The sequence below is a fragment of the Chanos chanos genome, chromosome 1 (assembly GCF_902362185.1).
Source record: "Chanos chanos chromosome 1, fChaCha1.1, whole genome shotgun sequence".
Lineage (NCBI taxonomy): Eukaryota > Metazoa > Chordata > Actinopteri > Gonorynchiformes > Chanidae > Chanos > Chanos chanos.
This window is the reverse complement of record NC_044495.1, coordinates 53,208,021-53,223,475: the sequence shown is the minus strand read 5'-3', so window position 1 is coordinate 53,223,475 and position 15,455 is coordinate 53,208,021. Positions and strand designations below refer to the sequence as shown.

Below are 15,455 nucleotides of genomic sequence, written 5' to 3'. Positions count from 1 at the left end.
ACAGCGGCTCGCTTGCCAGCTCATTCCCAGAATCTAATTTGAAGAATCAAATTGAAATTGCCCTGAGCTATTTAGGAGGGGGGAAAAAACACATCAGCATTAGTGTATAGATGCTGTCCCATTCAAACCTGTTTTTTAATGAATTCTCCTCTCTTTGGTTGACAAAATTTGTTTTATCAGAGTGCGTGTGTGAGTGCGTGTGTGAGCGCGTGTGTGAGCGCGTGTGTGAGCGCGTGTGTGAGCGCGTGTGTGAGCGCGCGTGTGTGTGTATTGTCTTTGGTAGTTTTGTTGACAGTTCAGGCAGTTCAGTTGCTGGGTATGCGGTGTTGAAGGATTCTGAGCGAAACTATTTTTCTGTACTCGACAAACTGCTCTTAAAACACCCTCTTGATGTTTGATATGACACCCAGCTGACAGAGAGAAGTATGCCGTTTTAGAAATGAAAACATATCTGTCTCTGGAAAGCAGGTGCAGTGGTATTGGGTTTTTTTGCTATCATAAACCAAGTTCCTCAGAATGATACAAAAGATCGCTTGAGGCAGTTCTGCTTTTGTTTAATGAATGCAGACCGTTGTATTATTTTTGGACTCTTTTGCTTCCTCAGTGTCTTTTGACCTTTACTGTAGTTAAATATTGTGTGAACATAGACTTGTGTTGTAATTTGGGTTTTTTTGTTGTTTTTTTTTGTTTTGTTTTGTTTTTTTTTACTTGTAGAAGAGAAAATATAAGATACTCGTAAAAATGAAAGGGATGCATATCAGCGGAGTCAGTTTTAAAGTTTAGATAAAAGCTCTGTATGAGCTCTTCATCTCATTGCAAATACATAATGAGTTGTTTTCTGTTATACAGTTAAATACGGTGCAGACAGAGTATGTGACCATCATCCTTTGACCTCATTCACACCTCCTCCTTACTCTCTTCTCTCCTCACTGTTTAGAAAGCCATATTTCCTGGAGCTGGCTATGACGGGATCACGGAGTACAAGTCAGTTATATACTACCAAGTCAAGCAGCCCTGCTGGAATGAAACAATCAAGGTAGAGACACCGATTACTGGAGTCCAGAGCCTACAGGTGGCCCTGAACAACCGGGGCCCTGTCTTAGCTCATTACACCTATCACCACACGCTGTAATTCAATGAACTGTTTTGGCTTCAGAAACGAGGACGTGGAAATTGTGGAATAAAAAAAAAAAAAAAAAAAACTTTCTTGGAGATGATCGTATCCTCACTGGCAGACTCGCGATCCAAATCTGCTTCTCATAACTGTCGATGGGCTCACTTTAGATTGAAAATCAAAAAGTCATTTTGACTTGTCCGTTCTTTCAAATGGCGCAGCTGAAGATCTCAGAAAGGGAATTTTAACAGTGCCGACATAAGAAGCTATGCCTGGTTAAGCGAAACACATTATAACCTTAGCCTCACATGCGCTCATTCCTCCTGTTCAAGGTGGCCATTCCAATTGAAGATGTGTGTCGTTGTCATCTCAGATTCATGTTTAGACACAGATCCTCACAGGATTGTGAGTACCATTTGTTTATTTATTTGTTCGTTTGCAGTCTTTGATTGCATCTCGAATCTAAGAACCTTGAAGCACTTAAATGGCATTTGTTCATGATTATTGAAGAATTTCAGATGTATGTTCTCCATCAAGTGTTAAACGTTTAGTCAGTGTGTGTGTGTGTGTGTGTGTTCGTGTGTGTGGATTTGTTTGTGTTTCTTAATACATCTGTGTGTTTCTTCCAGCCAGAGACAAGTCGGAAAAGCCGTTTGGCATGGCTTTTATTCGGCTGATGAAGTCTGATGGTACTACGCTTCGAGATGGCAAACATGCCCTCATCGTATACAAGGTGAGCCTGCATGTCTCTTTAATGAGTGTGCTGGGTATGGTTTGGAATGCTTTGATGAGCTGTTCAGTGGAAAAAAACCATGAGTTATTAGAGGAAGAACTTTTTCATCTAGATGACCATGAACAAAGGTGAAGCCTTTTCTTTGCTTCACAGATTTTCTTCAGATGCTCTGTAGATAAGTGTTTTTTTTTCGTTTTTTTTCCATTTGCTATCAAGTGGTTCCATCTGAAAGTGGCACAAGACCAGAGGGAACATTGATGGAGTCTATGCTTTGTTATACTCTTAAAGCCAGCTGATCCAGAAAGGGTTTTTTTTTTTGTGTGTTTTTAACAGTGACAGGTCCTTTGTTTTTTGGGGGGGGGGTTTTGCAATGCCAGGACAAACATAATGGAAAAGTGGTGTCTTACACTAAGATGAAGTGACAAGATGAAATTTTCTTTCCCTCTCTGTCTGTTTGAATTGAGCTTAAAAATTTTCTTTGTGTTGTTTTCTTTTCTCTAATTGTTGTAATTTGTAAGTTGCCCTCTTCCAATTGTTCCAGGTAGATACAAAGAAGACAGAGGATGAAAAAACCTATTTGACATTGCCAGGTTCTTACGTAGAGGTTGAAGAGAGGGAACGTCAGACTGGAAAACAGTTTCATCATTCTGGTGTCATTCCTGTTACCAAAGACAGTTTTGAGATCGCCAGCCTTACTTGCTCAACCAAGCTCACTCAGAATGGTACGATCTGTATGAAACCCTCAGTGGTTCAGGATGCATTAACGTGTAAAACCCCAATTTGGGCTAAATTTGTAATTGCCCCCCCCCCCCTTTTTTTTTTTCTCTCTCTCTGGTTCAGTTGATCTGTTAGGGCTTCTCAATTGGCGGTCTAACCCAGAAAGACTTGAAGAGATCTTACAGCGCCTGATGGAAGTGGACGGCGGAGAGATTGTTAAGGTTAGACTTTTGGATGGCACTGTTAGTGTAAAAAAAAGGATTTATTAAGCTAATGCTTGGGGTTCAGGGTGAGAAGGGTTGATTGAACTAATGCTTTTCGCTCCAGGGCTACGTCCAATTACTGTTATCTGTATGAGAGGCAGCACGCATCTCTAAAACAATATTAGGGTTAAGTGCCTCACTCAAGGGATTTAAACCCCGCGACCATCTGGTTGCCAGGCCACTTCTGTTACCACTACACAGTTTCTGTCCTTGTGACGGCCTTTGCTTTGAATCCCACCATTCATATGCCTCCCTCATTTCTTGTTCCTCCAGTTTCTCCAGGACACTCTCGATGCCCTCTTCAACATAATGATGGACACTTCAGAGAAGGACACTTACGATACTCTGGTGTTTAATGCATTGGTGAGCTGGTGAACTTCTGGAGAACTTTTCTTAGGGGAACGTTTCATATAGAGATTCTGTACGCTATTCAAGAGAAAGCTTAGGTTTGAAGAATGCGTTATATCTTTTAAATTTTTTTTTTTTTCCTTGGAATGGCTCTTTGACGTCGCTGTGCTGTCTTTTGACACACGGATAGACAGCGGGAAAATGCTTTCCTTTATAGGGAGTGTTGTTATGGCTACGCTTTTTTAAACTCGTGCTCTCAAGGCTTATACTCCAGTCAAGCTGTTCAAGAATGCCAAACTCATTTTCAGTCATTGCAGACTGCTCTGTCTAACATGGGTTTAAAACGCATGACAAATAGCAATTGTGTGATTTTTTTTTTTTTTTCTCTGAAGCCTGCTCTTGTCTAACCGGAGATTTTTTAAACAATTTCTCAACCAAGGGTAAATCAATTTAGAGATTTTTCTTTTGCTTCCATTTGTGAACATGGATGAGTGACAAACCCGTATTTATAATCTCATGTTAGGAGCTTAAGATGAAATTGGGTCTTTATATTTGAAATAAATCTGTTTTTTTTTTTTTTAAACTTTGAGATGAAAGAAAAGCCTGTTTCCTACATGCCCACCAGTGTGTAACAATAATAACAGTGGATAAAGCTACATCTGCTCATTTCTTTAAATGATTTTTTTTAATCCATTATGGAGTGGAAACATGTAGCCTCCTTCCATTATGTATCATGTACTCAGGACTGTGTTTGTGTGTCATGATCAGATATCCATTTAAAACAGATTTTCAATCTCACAGAGTTGTTCTAGTTAAATAAATAATAAGATTTAGCTTCCTTTATTCAGAATACCATGGATTCCCTCTGATGTCCTCAACTGATCTAGCCTGAAGCATCCACCTTTTTTTTTTCCCCCCGCTTTCATTTCCAAGAGTATTTGTCCAACTATTTTTCAGGTTTAGAATTATAGCGTCTCAAAGAGTTCTCTATCTGTATATTTTACATTAATATTGTTTGAGTAGATGCACTGTTCAGAAGACCTTCCTATTGCTCTTCTAATAGGTATTCATCATCTCTTTGATTGGAGACATAAAGTTCCAGCATTTCAACCCGGTTTTGGAGACCTACATCAACAAACACTTCAGCGCTACTTTGGCTTACACGTCAGTGGTCCCCATCTGTTTTGCTCCTCTCTTCTCTTGTATCTCTTTCATCTCTCTGAATGTTCTCTTACTCCTCTTAATTCCCTCCTCACATATAGCAACCTCTCTCTCTTTTTCCCACCTCATTTTGAAATGGGTTTACTCCTTTTTTTTCATGGTTTACCATTGATCTCAATAGCCGTGAACATCCTTCCCTCAAACATTTTGTTTTACCGCTGTTGCAGGAAGCTGACCAAGGTATTAAATAACTATGTTGGTCACGCAGAGGATCCAGGTCTGACCGAGAGGCTCTATGCTGCCCTGAAAGCCTTCAAGTACCTCTTCCGCTTCATAGTTCAGTCCCGGGTGCTCTATCTCAGGTGGGTTTTCTCCGTTATTAGTTTCTAATGATGTTAGCTGTGCACAGGTTTCCCAGCTGTTAGAGGGCATTTTGGTTCGTAGAAGTGAGGATAAAAATGTGCGCTTTCTTCGGATTTACGACAGTTATCTGAAATCTTTTTTTTTCCTCTCTGGCCTGAGTCTGCTCCATTTTGTCATTTACTAAACTGTTGTCTTCTTTTTTTTTTTTTTTTTCCAATGTTCTTTTCAAAGTGGACAAACTGACTTTTTGGGGGAGTGGGGGGGGGGGGGGGGGGGGGGGGGGGGGGGGTTTAGTTCAGTTTCCTCATTAATCCTTCTCTAAATCCTAAATCCTCTTCTAATGAAATTAGAGTAGTTCTGCGAATAATTTGTTTTCATTTAGCGTTCCAACGGTCTTCAACTCTAGTTTCTGCAAATAGTAAGTTAAAAAAAGTAATCTTTGAATTAATGGTAGAAACTTTTGATTAATTTGTAATCAGACTTTCTGGGCCTCATGCACAAATTGGGCATATGTCTGGCTTTGATTGAAAAACCTGCACACGGCTCATTTAAGAAACATTCCTTATTTCACCATTTCTTATCTGGGGATTTTAGGGTGTTTATTTATCCTAATTGTGATTAACCTGTAAATTAAAGACATACAATTTAACAACAATCTGCCTTCATCATTAACCGTGTATGAGTTCAATTTTTGTACTTAGGAATATAATGTCGGAACATTTTACCTTTGGGCCTTAGTCCAAATGTGTGTGACCTTGTTTTTTTTTCCCCCACATTTGAACTTTAGGTTTTATGGGACAAGTGAGGACGGGGACGAATTTTTCAACTCCATTCGTTCACTCTTTCTGTCGTTCAACACTCTGATGGACAGACCTCTGGATGAAGGTGTGAAGATAAAGGTGAGTTTGACAGAGGCGGAGAAAACAGAGAAGGGGATGAAGGATGCTTCAGTTGTGGTGAGAGGCACCAGCAGTTTTCACATTCGACAAAGAATGTGGTCTAATTCCCAACAGACAACTGAATGCACTCGGTCGAGGATCAAATGGTCTTAAGAACATACTAGGCCAGATCAGTATACTATGGCTCCTTTTACATTACATTGATTTGTGCTTCTGTGTTGCAGGGGGCCATACTAAAATACCTCCCCACCATCATTAATGACCTCCAGAATGTTTTTGACCCTGTGGAACTGAGGTAAAGCCCATAGTCTGTCACACGCTCACAGAAAACCGCGCTCTGGCCAATGAGACATGCGCGTGCTCTGTGTTGGATTGTAGGATTCACTGTAACTTCATATTCATATGTCAGCTGTCTAGACATGAATTGGAATAGTTTAACGACAAAATTCTGAAATGCCACCTAAGATGGCTTAAACGAAATATTTTAAGTACTTGATTTTAATGTGAGGACTATTAAGTGTGCAGTGTGATTGAATTAACTGCCCTCTCCTCTGTCTATCAGCGTGCTCCTGACTAAATTTATCGAGAGCATTCCCGACTCTCAGTTGGTACGTCAAAAGCTGGGCTGTATGGTAAAGATGGTGGAGAGTGACCTTTTTAGACAGCCAGGTGAGACATCGCTACATTAGTCTACAAAATGAAGCCTACTCATTAGTCCACTCATACTCCTCATGAAGAAAATTCTTCTCATTTCTGTAATACCCTAGTACCATTGGAGAGAACAGATAATAGATCTTTCATATCCACTGAAAAATGTAAATTGCATTGTATTTAGGCTTTAATCCACTGACTGCAGAGAGACAGACAAATCTTCCTTACTGCCTTTTTTGTATTTAATATGGGATATAAAAATTAAAATGATATGGACTCAATATAATAGATTTTCATTTGGACTACATACGTTCTGCAGTATTTTGGTGTCCCCCCCCCCCCCCCCCCCCCCCCCCCCCCCACCCCCTTTATCTTCCCAAAATAGGGAGCACTTTGCATATGTGTGGAAATTGCTGGAAATCAAAGCGCTCAATTGCAGATTATTAAAATAATTGTCTTTATCATAATGGTTCGCTGAATCATATCGCTGCAATCTTGCGAGCAATAGCTATCTAGCTTTTGAAGGAGAATAATTTAGGCTTTTCGCTCCCTCTGTCCAGATTGTCGGGATGTCCTCCTTCCTCTACTCGCCGACCAACTGAGCGGCCAGCTTGACGACCACTCTAACAAGCCGGACTATGAGGCCTGCGTTCAGCTGCTTAGCACCGTGCTGGATGTGCTTGACCGCAAAGATGTGGTGAGCGTTTGCAAGTGTTACCAGGAGAAATCGGCACAGATGTGTGTCCCTTTTCCTTAACTGGCCCCGAAGATGAAAAACAAAGACACAGTGACACGGCTGACAATAGTGCTTCAGAGTCCCCCTCGTGGCTGATTTTGGACTGTGTTCAGATATCATTATCATTATTATTATTATTATTATTATTGTAATGACATGTAGGAGTGTGTTGGGTAATGTTTGTTGAAGAGTGTCACGTAAGGAGTCATTAGCTCCGGAGTCACTCATTAAGTAATTGCACATGCTCATAATTACAGTCCTAATTGCGTGGGTAAGCCATAGGGTCAATAATTGAAACGGCTGTTTCTGTTGGGACTAATTAATTGTTAGCATTTACGTTGGGGGGGTTTCACCAGCTACACTTGACTGGCACTCCTCTATCCACTCAGTTTTTCCCCTATTCTGTCCTCCTATCTCTCTTTTTCGTTTTTTTTCGCAGGGTCCCACCGGAAATCATGTACAGCTGATTATGGAGCGTCTGCTGCGTCGCGTCAACCGTACCGTCATCAGCATGGACCGAAGTTCTCCACTCATAGTAAGTGTGGCCGCGGCCCGTTGAAACGGAACGCTCTGGAAACCGAGAGCTCTCCCCGATGTGGACTGACAAAAAGAATCCTTTATTGTTGACTCGTACGCTGTGTTGTTTCAGAAGATGAGAGCTCGTACATAAAATCCGACGCTCTCTTCTCTGAAACTTGTTCAGGTGGGGCTTTAGGGTTCTGCTGCGGCGGCTTTTGTTTGTGTTCTAGGGACTTACGGCGCAACTGTATTTTTTTTTATTGTTTTTTTTTTTTTTTTTTTTTCCTGAATGAGTAATAAAAAGGATTGTTGACAAAAGCTGTCTGGTTTTTCAGGGTCATTACCTGGCATGCATGACAGCCATCCTGAAACAAATGGAGGACTCTCACTACACACATTACATTAGTACCTTTAAAACCAGACAGGACATTATAGTAAGTCTGCCTGAAGTGAAATAAACATACGCATATAAGCATACGCATATATGATATGATACATTTAAATGCAATTTGATTGACCTCCCTTACAGGATTTCCTAATGGAAACGTTCATCATGTTTAAAGACTTGATGGGTGACGTCTTTCCGTCTGATTGGATGACCATGAACCTGCTGCAGATGAAGGTGTTTTTACGCGCCATAGAAAAGTACTCTGACGTCCTAAACCAGTACTTTCTTAACGAAGCTCATTTTCAGCTGCAGGTAAGTCTTTAAAACTCTGCAGCGTTAAACACGCTACTTTGTTTTTTTTTTTTTTTGGACCAAGTCACGTGTCAGACTAACTTCCTGCTGTCCGTTCATTTCATGTTTTTTTTTTTTTTTTTCCTTTTCTTTCAGCTCTGGAACAACTACTTTCATCTAATAGTTGCATTCATAACCCACAAGTCCTTGCAGCTGGAATCGTTCTCTCTGGAGAAGCGCAATAAAATTCTCAACAAGTGAGCTCCTCTGCCCCGTGTCATATCCACAAAAACAACAGAGTTACATTAGTAATGAAAGTGGCAAGCCTGCTGTGTCCCTCAGCTGTGTTTACTACTTCAATATGCCTTCTCATAATGTTTTGTGTGTGTGTGTGTGTGTATGTGGATGTGTGCGCGTATGTGTATATTTTTGTGCTTCTGTATAAAGAAACTTCTGAACGCCTTCAAAAATAGATTGCCTTCTCAAATTTTCCGACAGGTACGGGGACATGAGAAAAAGTATTGGTTTCAAGCTCAGGGATATGTGGTACAATCTTGGTAAGGCCCCTTCCTCTGGCTTCTTTTTATCTCTAGCAGACAGAAAGACCACATTTACAGAAGTCAGCTATGAGGAGTTAGGCCCAGGATGTTGAACTCGTTTGGCTGGCAACGTAATAAACAATATCGCCGGTTCTAAAAAAAACGAAACGAGGTTTTATTGCGTCATTACAGCTCGGCTTGTAATATTCTAACTAAAAAAAAAAAAATGTTTAGAAGTTAGGCCTGAAGTGCTTAACTGTGTTCATCCGGCATTCGGTTTGATACCGTGAATTTTAAAGTCCGCGCTGACAGAATAGAAAGACAACAGTGAAACACAAATGAGGTTTTTATTTATGTGGAATGAGATCATCGCTGCATTGGCCCACTTTTAACCGACTGTGACATTCAGCGCAACACAAGATGAAGTTCATCCCTGATATGGTGGGGCCCATCCTGGAGGCGACGCTGGTGCCGGAGCCCGAGCTGAGAAAGGCCCTCATCCCCATCTTCTTTGACATGATGCAGTGTGAACAGCACACGAGTACCATCCACACCTTCCAAAAGGTGAGATACCGCAGCCCTTCGAGTCGGCAAGCTGAGCTGAAAATAGCTTCAAAATAGCCTAGTCATTAACGGTTCTGGCTTTGCATAGCTTAACCTAGAAATGTTTTTTTTTTTTTTTTTTTTTTTTTTTTTTTTTTAAAAAGAACTTATTCTTTTATATGCAAAGCTATTGAGTCTGGCATAGATTAGCCTAATGTAGGCGATAATGAGTGTTAGTGAGATGTAGAGTATTGGCAGCAAAAAAAAAAGAAGTTTCTGAAAAGTGTGTGTGTGTGTGAAGTTTCTGAAAAGTGTGTGTGTGCGTGTGTGTCTGTGTGTCTGTCTGTCTGTGCACATTTATATCTTGCAGTTTGAACATGAATTAATCACCAAGCTGGATCAAGCGGTGGAGGGTGGCAGAGGAGATGAGCAGTACAAAATTCTGCTTGAGAAAATGTGAGCTCACGTCACCATAAAACATACATCCCATCAGCTGAACCCTCGTACTGCTTACTTGGGAATGTACTTTTTACAATATTGTCACAGAGCAAATTAGTTTTAAAACATAAGAGAAAATAAGTTTGGCAGAGTCTTGAGGGGGGGGGGGGAGAAGACCCGTAAAAGAATGTTATGAGGTAGAAAAGTCCAGGCAATAGCCTTGTGAAGCTCCATCTCATTTTCTGCCTGTCGCAGTGTCCAGTTAAGCCTGAAATATAGCCCTTTTGTTTGAATGATTTATGATGTCAAGTGAAATGATGACTCTCTGAGAAATCTATTAATTTTTTTTTTTTCAAATAGCTTGCTATTATACAGTGGTAAAAAGCATTTTATAGATTAATTGGTTGACCCGACTCTATATTTTGTGTGCATTCATGCTTTATTATCATATGTTAACATTTGCATATATATATATTGTAGCATTATATATGGATTCCAGACCACAGTTACTAGGTATGGAGTAACTCATTATTATTTTAATGTAGCTATTTAGAATAAAATAGTACACGAATTAAATTTCAGCTTGTGAAGAAAAATCAGTGAACTTCCAGACATGTAAGGAACATACAAATGCCCTATAGCGACAGGAATATCTTGCAAAGCATTATGATACCTCAGCACTGAGGAGAAATAGCAGAAGAACCTGATTCTGGGAGATATGACATATACGCTGGAATCAGACTGTGAATGAATGTGGGGTTTTTTTTTCCATCTCTCTCTCTCTCTCTCTCTCTGTCTCTGTGGTCTATACAATCAGCCTTCTGGAGCACTGCAGGCGGCACCGGTACCTGGCCCAGTCTGGGGAGGAACTGGCCCTGTTGCTGAGCAGTCTCCTGGAGAACCTGCTGGCTTACCGCACCATCACACACGACGAAAGCCCTGAGCTACGTATGGGCTGCACCGTCAACGTGCTGGTGAGTGAAAGCCTTTCTGAACCGTGTCGCGTCCTACGCTTCCCCCGGACAAACGTATCACACCGTGTTTATGCAACGGCTAACAGCGAGACCTGACTCCAGTGTACCTCGCTCTGGGTGTTAATGGGTGATTTGCAATGTGTATAAAGTCATTAAATTGATGCAAATTTGGATAATTAACGCCAAGTGTGTGTGTAGATATATATATCTACACACACACACACACACACACACACATATAGGTATAAAACGTTGTCTGTTTGTGTTTATGTTTACAGAACTTTTATAAAGAGAAAAAGAGGGAGGACATCTACATTCGGTGAGTTTATAATAACTGTGTTTCTTAAGACTGTGATTGATATATTAAGACTGTGATTGAAGCCTCTTGTTACTACATACCTGTCTGACCCGGGCCTGTTTTTCTACAGGTACTTGTATAAGCTGCGTGACTTACACCTGGACTGTGAGAACTACACGGAGGCTGCGTACACCCTGCTGCTTCACGCTGAGCTACTTGAGGTTTCCTCTCTTTTTCCATCATCTCAAATCGTTCTGTGTGTGTGTGTTTTTCAACCCAGCAGTCAGATAACTCCAGCGCCTGAACATTTTTCTATCAGCCCCGCGCTGACGAACGTGATTCGGTCGATAGTTAAATTATCAAGCGCCGTATCGGTTGAATCAGATGTTCTGGCGTTTTTGAGTTATAAAATAACTGGAGGCGAGGAGTACTCGAGGAATGGGTTTGGAAACACTGCTTTACACAATCATCTAACAGTGCGTTTATAACGATTCAGTTGTAACCCTAATTGTGACAGTAAAGAAATAAGTCTGTAGTCGCGGCGAAAAAAATATCCCGCGCGCGTGAACAAGTGTTCCCTGAAATGTGTGTGAATTTTGCTGCTGTTCCCATTTGATCAAGGGTTTTTTTTTTTTTTTTTTTTTTTTTTTACATATATATACACAACTCCTTTCCTTGTTTATTTCGCATATCAGTCTAAATCAAACGAAACCCAGAATAGAGCTGTTGCCTGCCAGCGTTAAGCCGTGTGGTTTTCAGAGCAAATAAAAGCAGATATGAGATCTTAAGGCCTGCTAGACTTATTATATCATCTGAACTATTTTTTTTTTTTTTTACCTGGTATTGTGTATGTAGCATTCACGTGGGGATTGTTCTGAAACCCTAATACTCAAGGGATGGACCTGCCGTGGTAATATACTCTCTAGTCCCTGTTCATGAGGCGAGAGGAATTCACCTGAAATGAACACTGTTTGATGTTTACGCAACTGTCCACAGACCTTATGATACATAAATGGTGGTTGTATTATGCTGGTTCCCAAACTGTTGCTGCGTCGTAATCAAATTTCCAACCTTTCTATTTATTTATTTATTTATTTATTTAATTTTTACATAAATCAAGTGACTTTGTGAATATGCGAAGCGGAAACGGCCGGCTTAGTAACTGATTGTGTTTTAATTGCTCTCTCTCTCTCTCTCTCTCTCTCTCTCTCTCTCTCTCTCTCTCTCTCTCTCTCTCTCAGTGGTCTGATAAACCATGTGCACTCCATCTCATCCCTCACAATGGTTCGCATGTCTGGACCCAACAAGAGCTGAAAGAGAGGCTCTTTCAAGAAATCATGTGTTACCTGGACAAGGGCAAAGTGAGTGAAACTTAAATTAAACTTCGTTGAACCCTTTTTTTTTTTTTTTTTAATACCCCCGTCGACGTCGGAAGATCTTGACCATCCGCCGTCGTCCATTATCTGTCTCTTTGACTTGCAGCCCATCTGTTTGCGCTTATTGCGTTATGCCCTGTGTGGCCCTGCGCTTTCGTCTCTCAGGTGTTCGTTTCGATTGTGAAGCTCCTTCTCTCATGGTGTCGTTTGTTCTCTTTGTGGGTTTGTGCTCCAGATGTGGGAGAAGGCCATTGAAATGGGGAAACAGCTGGCCAAGATGCACGAGAACCAGATGTTTGACTTTTTGGAACTCAGCCAGCTGCTGGTAAGATAATATCATGCCACCTTAGTGACGAACAGCAAAAAGGGTTGTCTAACTCTCCCTCATGTCAAAAAAGGAATATTATGGAAAGCTCATTGAACCGGAGCAACGTTCCTCTTGCTTTGTGTTGCATATGAACCTCGTTATTACCACACTGTTTCTAGTGTGCTTACTGCCCCCAAGCCAGTGTTGAAGATGGTGTAAACTTGATTGCCACATAGAGCCCCAACTCCAGAAATAAACACGGGGCAAATTACAGGCTGAGAAGGAAGGAAATGGTATAGAGATAACAGTTAGCAGTTTTTCTCGCTAACATCTCAACTCTCTGCTTTCTCTTGAGAATAGCTTCATAGCTTCATATAAATTAAAACATGGGTGGTTCAGTGTGAAAATTTTCATGGGCGTGTGTTCTTTTATGGCTTTTAAGATTTGATCTTATCATTAGATCAGATGTTTTTTTGTTTTGTACATTTTATACAGCTAACGAAACTTGAACTCTGCCTCTTTGATGTTGGTGTTAACTGCTAATGCCAGCAGTTTTGGTTCACTGGTTTGCTCTTGTTATACATGTTGTCACCAGTTTGCCTTTTTCTTTTTCTTTTTCTTTTTCTTTTTTTAATAGCAATAAATTTCAATGTATCTTTAATGACTCGTGTTAATTCTTTTCTTTTAATGTGTGTGCAGAAACAGCAGACGCAGTACTATGAGAACATCATGCATGCCATGAGGCCTCAGCCAGAGTACTTTGCAGTGGGCTATTATGGCCAGGGCTTCCCATCTTTTCTCCGGGTGAGTAGCGCCTCCATAGTGGACAGTTGCTGGTTCAGCTGACAAAGTTCAACTCAGTTTGACTTTGTTTTACATATACGCAGTTTACTGATATGGGGGTTGTTTGTGGCAACAAAGTAGTTTTTTGACCGACGTCTCAGGCAAAACGGTGTTCATGATTGTGGTCATTTTTAGCTGCCAAGATGTCCTGACAAGTAGCAGTCATCTGACCTCTGATCTCTGACCTCGGTCATGGACCCCTAAGGCACATATACCTCTCTGTTAGTTATTTCTTTCTATTCTGAGTACTTTGCAAAGTAAGCTAATTTTCATACTGTCTTTTTTTTCCCTCTCTACAACCTCATGTCCACGGGTTTTCCTTTGGCTGGTTATGATTATAAATGGGAAAAAAAAAAAAAAGAAACAGAATTCAGACATAACAAAATGAATCTGGCTGAGTAAAGAGTATACCATGCATTATTCATGTGAAGGCCAAAGAAAGACTGAACACCCATATGAAGGTGCAGCCAAAGTGCTTTCTCTCTGGATAATTACTATAACTAGAAGATAATGTTTTTGCTTTTCATGGGCATTATTTTGTGAACCTTGACGCCAAATTCTCTACTCATCCCTTTTTAGACATCTGTGTGCAATCAAAGACACTGCTCTCTTTGTATTTCTGTGCTGTACATTTGTAGCTTTTGAGAATTAAAACACTAAGTAATGGATTAATTTGGGTTTTTTTTTGTTTGTGAATTGATCTTAGAAAGTCACCATTAACATTTCAAAAAGACTTTGAATAAAGCTCCGTCAAAGGTAATTTATTTGCTCCTTTTCACGAAATTATTTTCCTTTTGTAATGTGTGTTTTTTTTTCTGATTTTTCTTCGTCATTCATTCATGCCGATGAAGAACAAAGTCTTTATCTACCGTGGTAAAGAGTACGAGTGGTTGGAGGACTTCAGTCTCAAGTTGCTGTCGCAGTTTCCGAATGCAGTGAAGATGACCAGTACAGCGCCCCCTGGTGACAATATCTGCAACTCACCAGGCCAGCGTATCCTACAGTCTCAGAATAAAACAGTAGACTTAATACTTGATTTTGTATAAAGCTCTGCATACACTGACTTCACTGGAGCACCAATACTCGATGATGTATGCGGAACTTGAATTATTTATACATATATATATAAAATCATTTTTTCTACCAAATGAAGCCTTAACCCATTCCACATTAGATATTCAGTGTTTCACAGTCAAGCCTGTACTTAACTTGCCTCAGAAATTCAAAGATAAAGGAGTTCCAGAACAAATCTTGAAGTATGTGAACCCTTGTAAGAGATAAACTGAATGTCATTTTCTCATATGCACATTACCCTTATCTCATTTCTCCCCCTTCCCCAGTTACTACAGAACTAATGAAGTAGATCAGTTTCAGTACTCCAGACCGTTCCGGAAAGGAGAAAAGGACCCTGACAATGAATTTGCTGTGAGTTTTTCCTCTTCAGATGTTCCGTCGTCGGTGGATGGACAATGCAAAGGGATCACAATAAAGACAGACACATACATTCCATTATAGAAATGAATTGAAATACTTACATTCGCATCATAAATACAACATGAAGCATTCTCCCTTTTATTTTCTATGGTTGTATAATTCACAAAGAGATGAGAGTCATTGATGTAAGCAGCTTGGACTTTTAACAGGAAGTGCTGTGCGTGGTGCTTTCTCTCTGTAAGTCCGTGACCTGTTTTCTAATCACACCCCTGTTGCTCTTTCACATACAGACCATGTGGATTGAGAGGACGACCTACGTCACCGCCTATCGCTTTCCAGGGATCTTGAAGTGGTTCGAAGTCAAGTCTATATCCGTGGTGAGTTCTGTGCTATGAGATGATGACTCACTTAGTATCTGTTCAGTACTTTGTATCGCACCCCCCCCCCCCCCCCATTTGGCATTTAGCAATGGATTATTAGCACTGCTGCCAACTCATGTCATGTATTTGACTCATTGATT

At 40.6% G+C, this 15,455-nt stretch overlaps 1 protein-coding gene across 1 annotated transcript in view; it reads left to right on the top strand.

The window, feature by feature from the left end:
• Positions 1-15,455, top strand: part of dock5 (dedicator of cytokinesis 5) — a 30,800-nt gene that overhangs the window by 11,756 nt on the left and 3,589 nt on the right. The window contains exons 15-43 of the mRNA XM_030774705.1: positions 938-1,036; positions 1,447-1,519; positions 1,744-1,847; positions 2,389-2,569; positions 2,688-2,785; positions 3,101-3,190; positions 4,239-4,339; positions 4,564-4,698; positions 5,487-5,598; positions 5,823-5,893; positions 6,161-6,267; positions 6,810-6,946; positions 7,425-7,520; positions 7,840-7,938; positions 8,034-8,204; positions 8,340-8,440; positions 8,682-8,740; positions 9,132-9,286; positions 9,636-9,721; positions 10,521-10,677; positions 10,956-10,996; positions 11,106-11,196; positions 12,217-12,336; positions 12,587-12,676; positions 13,358-13,462; positions 14,353-14,494; positions 14,676-14,757; positions 14,842-14,926; positions 15,226-15,312. Coding sequence (XP_030630565.1) covers positions 938-1,036; positions 1,447-1,519; positions 1,744-1,847; positions 2,389-2,569; positions 2,688-2,785; positions 3,101-3,190; positions 4,239-4,339; positions 4,564-4,698; positions 5,487-5,598; positions 5,823-5,893; positions 6,161-6,267; positions 6,810-6,946; positions 7,425-7,520; positions 7,840-7,938; positions 8,034-8,204; positions 8,340-8,440; positions 8,682-8,740; positions 9,132-9,286; positions 9,636-9,721; positions 10,521-10,677; positions 10,956-10,996; positions 11,106-11,196; positions 12,217-12,336; positions 12,587-12,676; positions 13,358-13,462; positions 14,353-14,494; positions 14,676-14,757; positions 14,842-14,926; positions 15,226-15,312 — 3,075 coding nt within the window. The remainder of the gene's footprint in view (positions 1-937; positions 1,037-1,446; positions 1,520-1,743; positions 1,848-2,388; positions 2,570-2,687; positions 2,786-3,100; positions 3,191-4,238; positions 4,340-4,563; positions 4,699-5,486; positions 5,599-5,822; positions 5,894-6,160; positions 6,268-6,809; positions 6,947-7,424; positions 7,521-7,839; positions 7,939-8,033; positions 8,205-8,339; positions 8,441-8,681; positions 8,741-9,131; positions 9,287-9,635; positions 9,722-10,520; positions 10,678-10,955; positions 10,997-11,105; positions 11,197-12,216; positions 12,337-12,586; positions 12,677-13,357; positions 13,463-14,352; positions 14,495-14,675; positions 14,758-14,841; positions 14,927-15,225; positions 15,313-15,455) is intronic.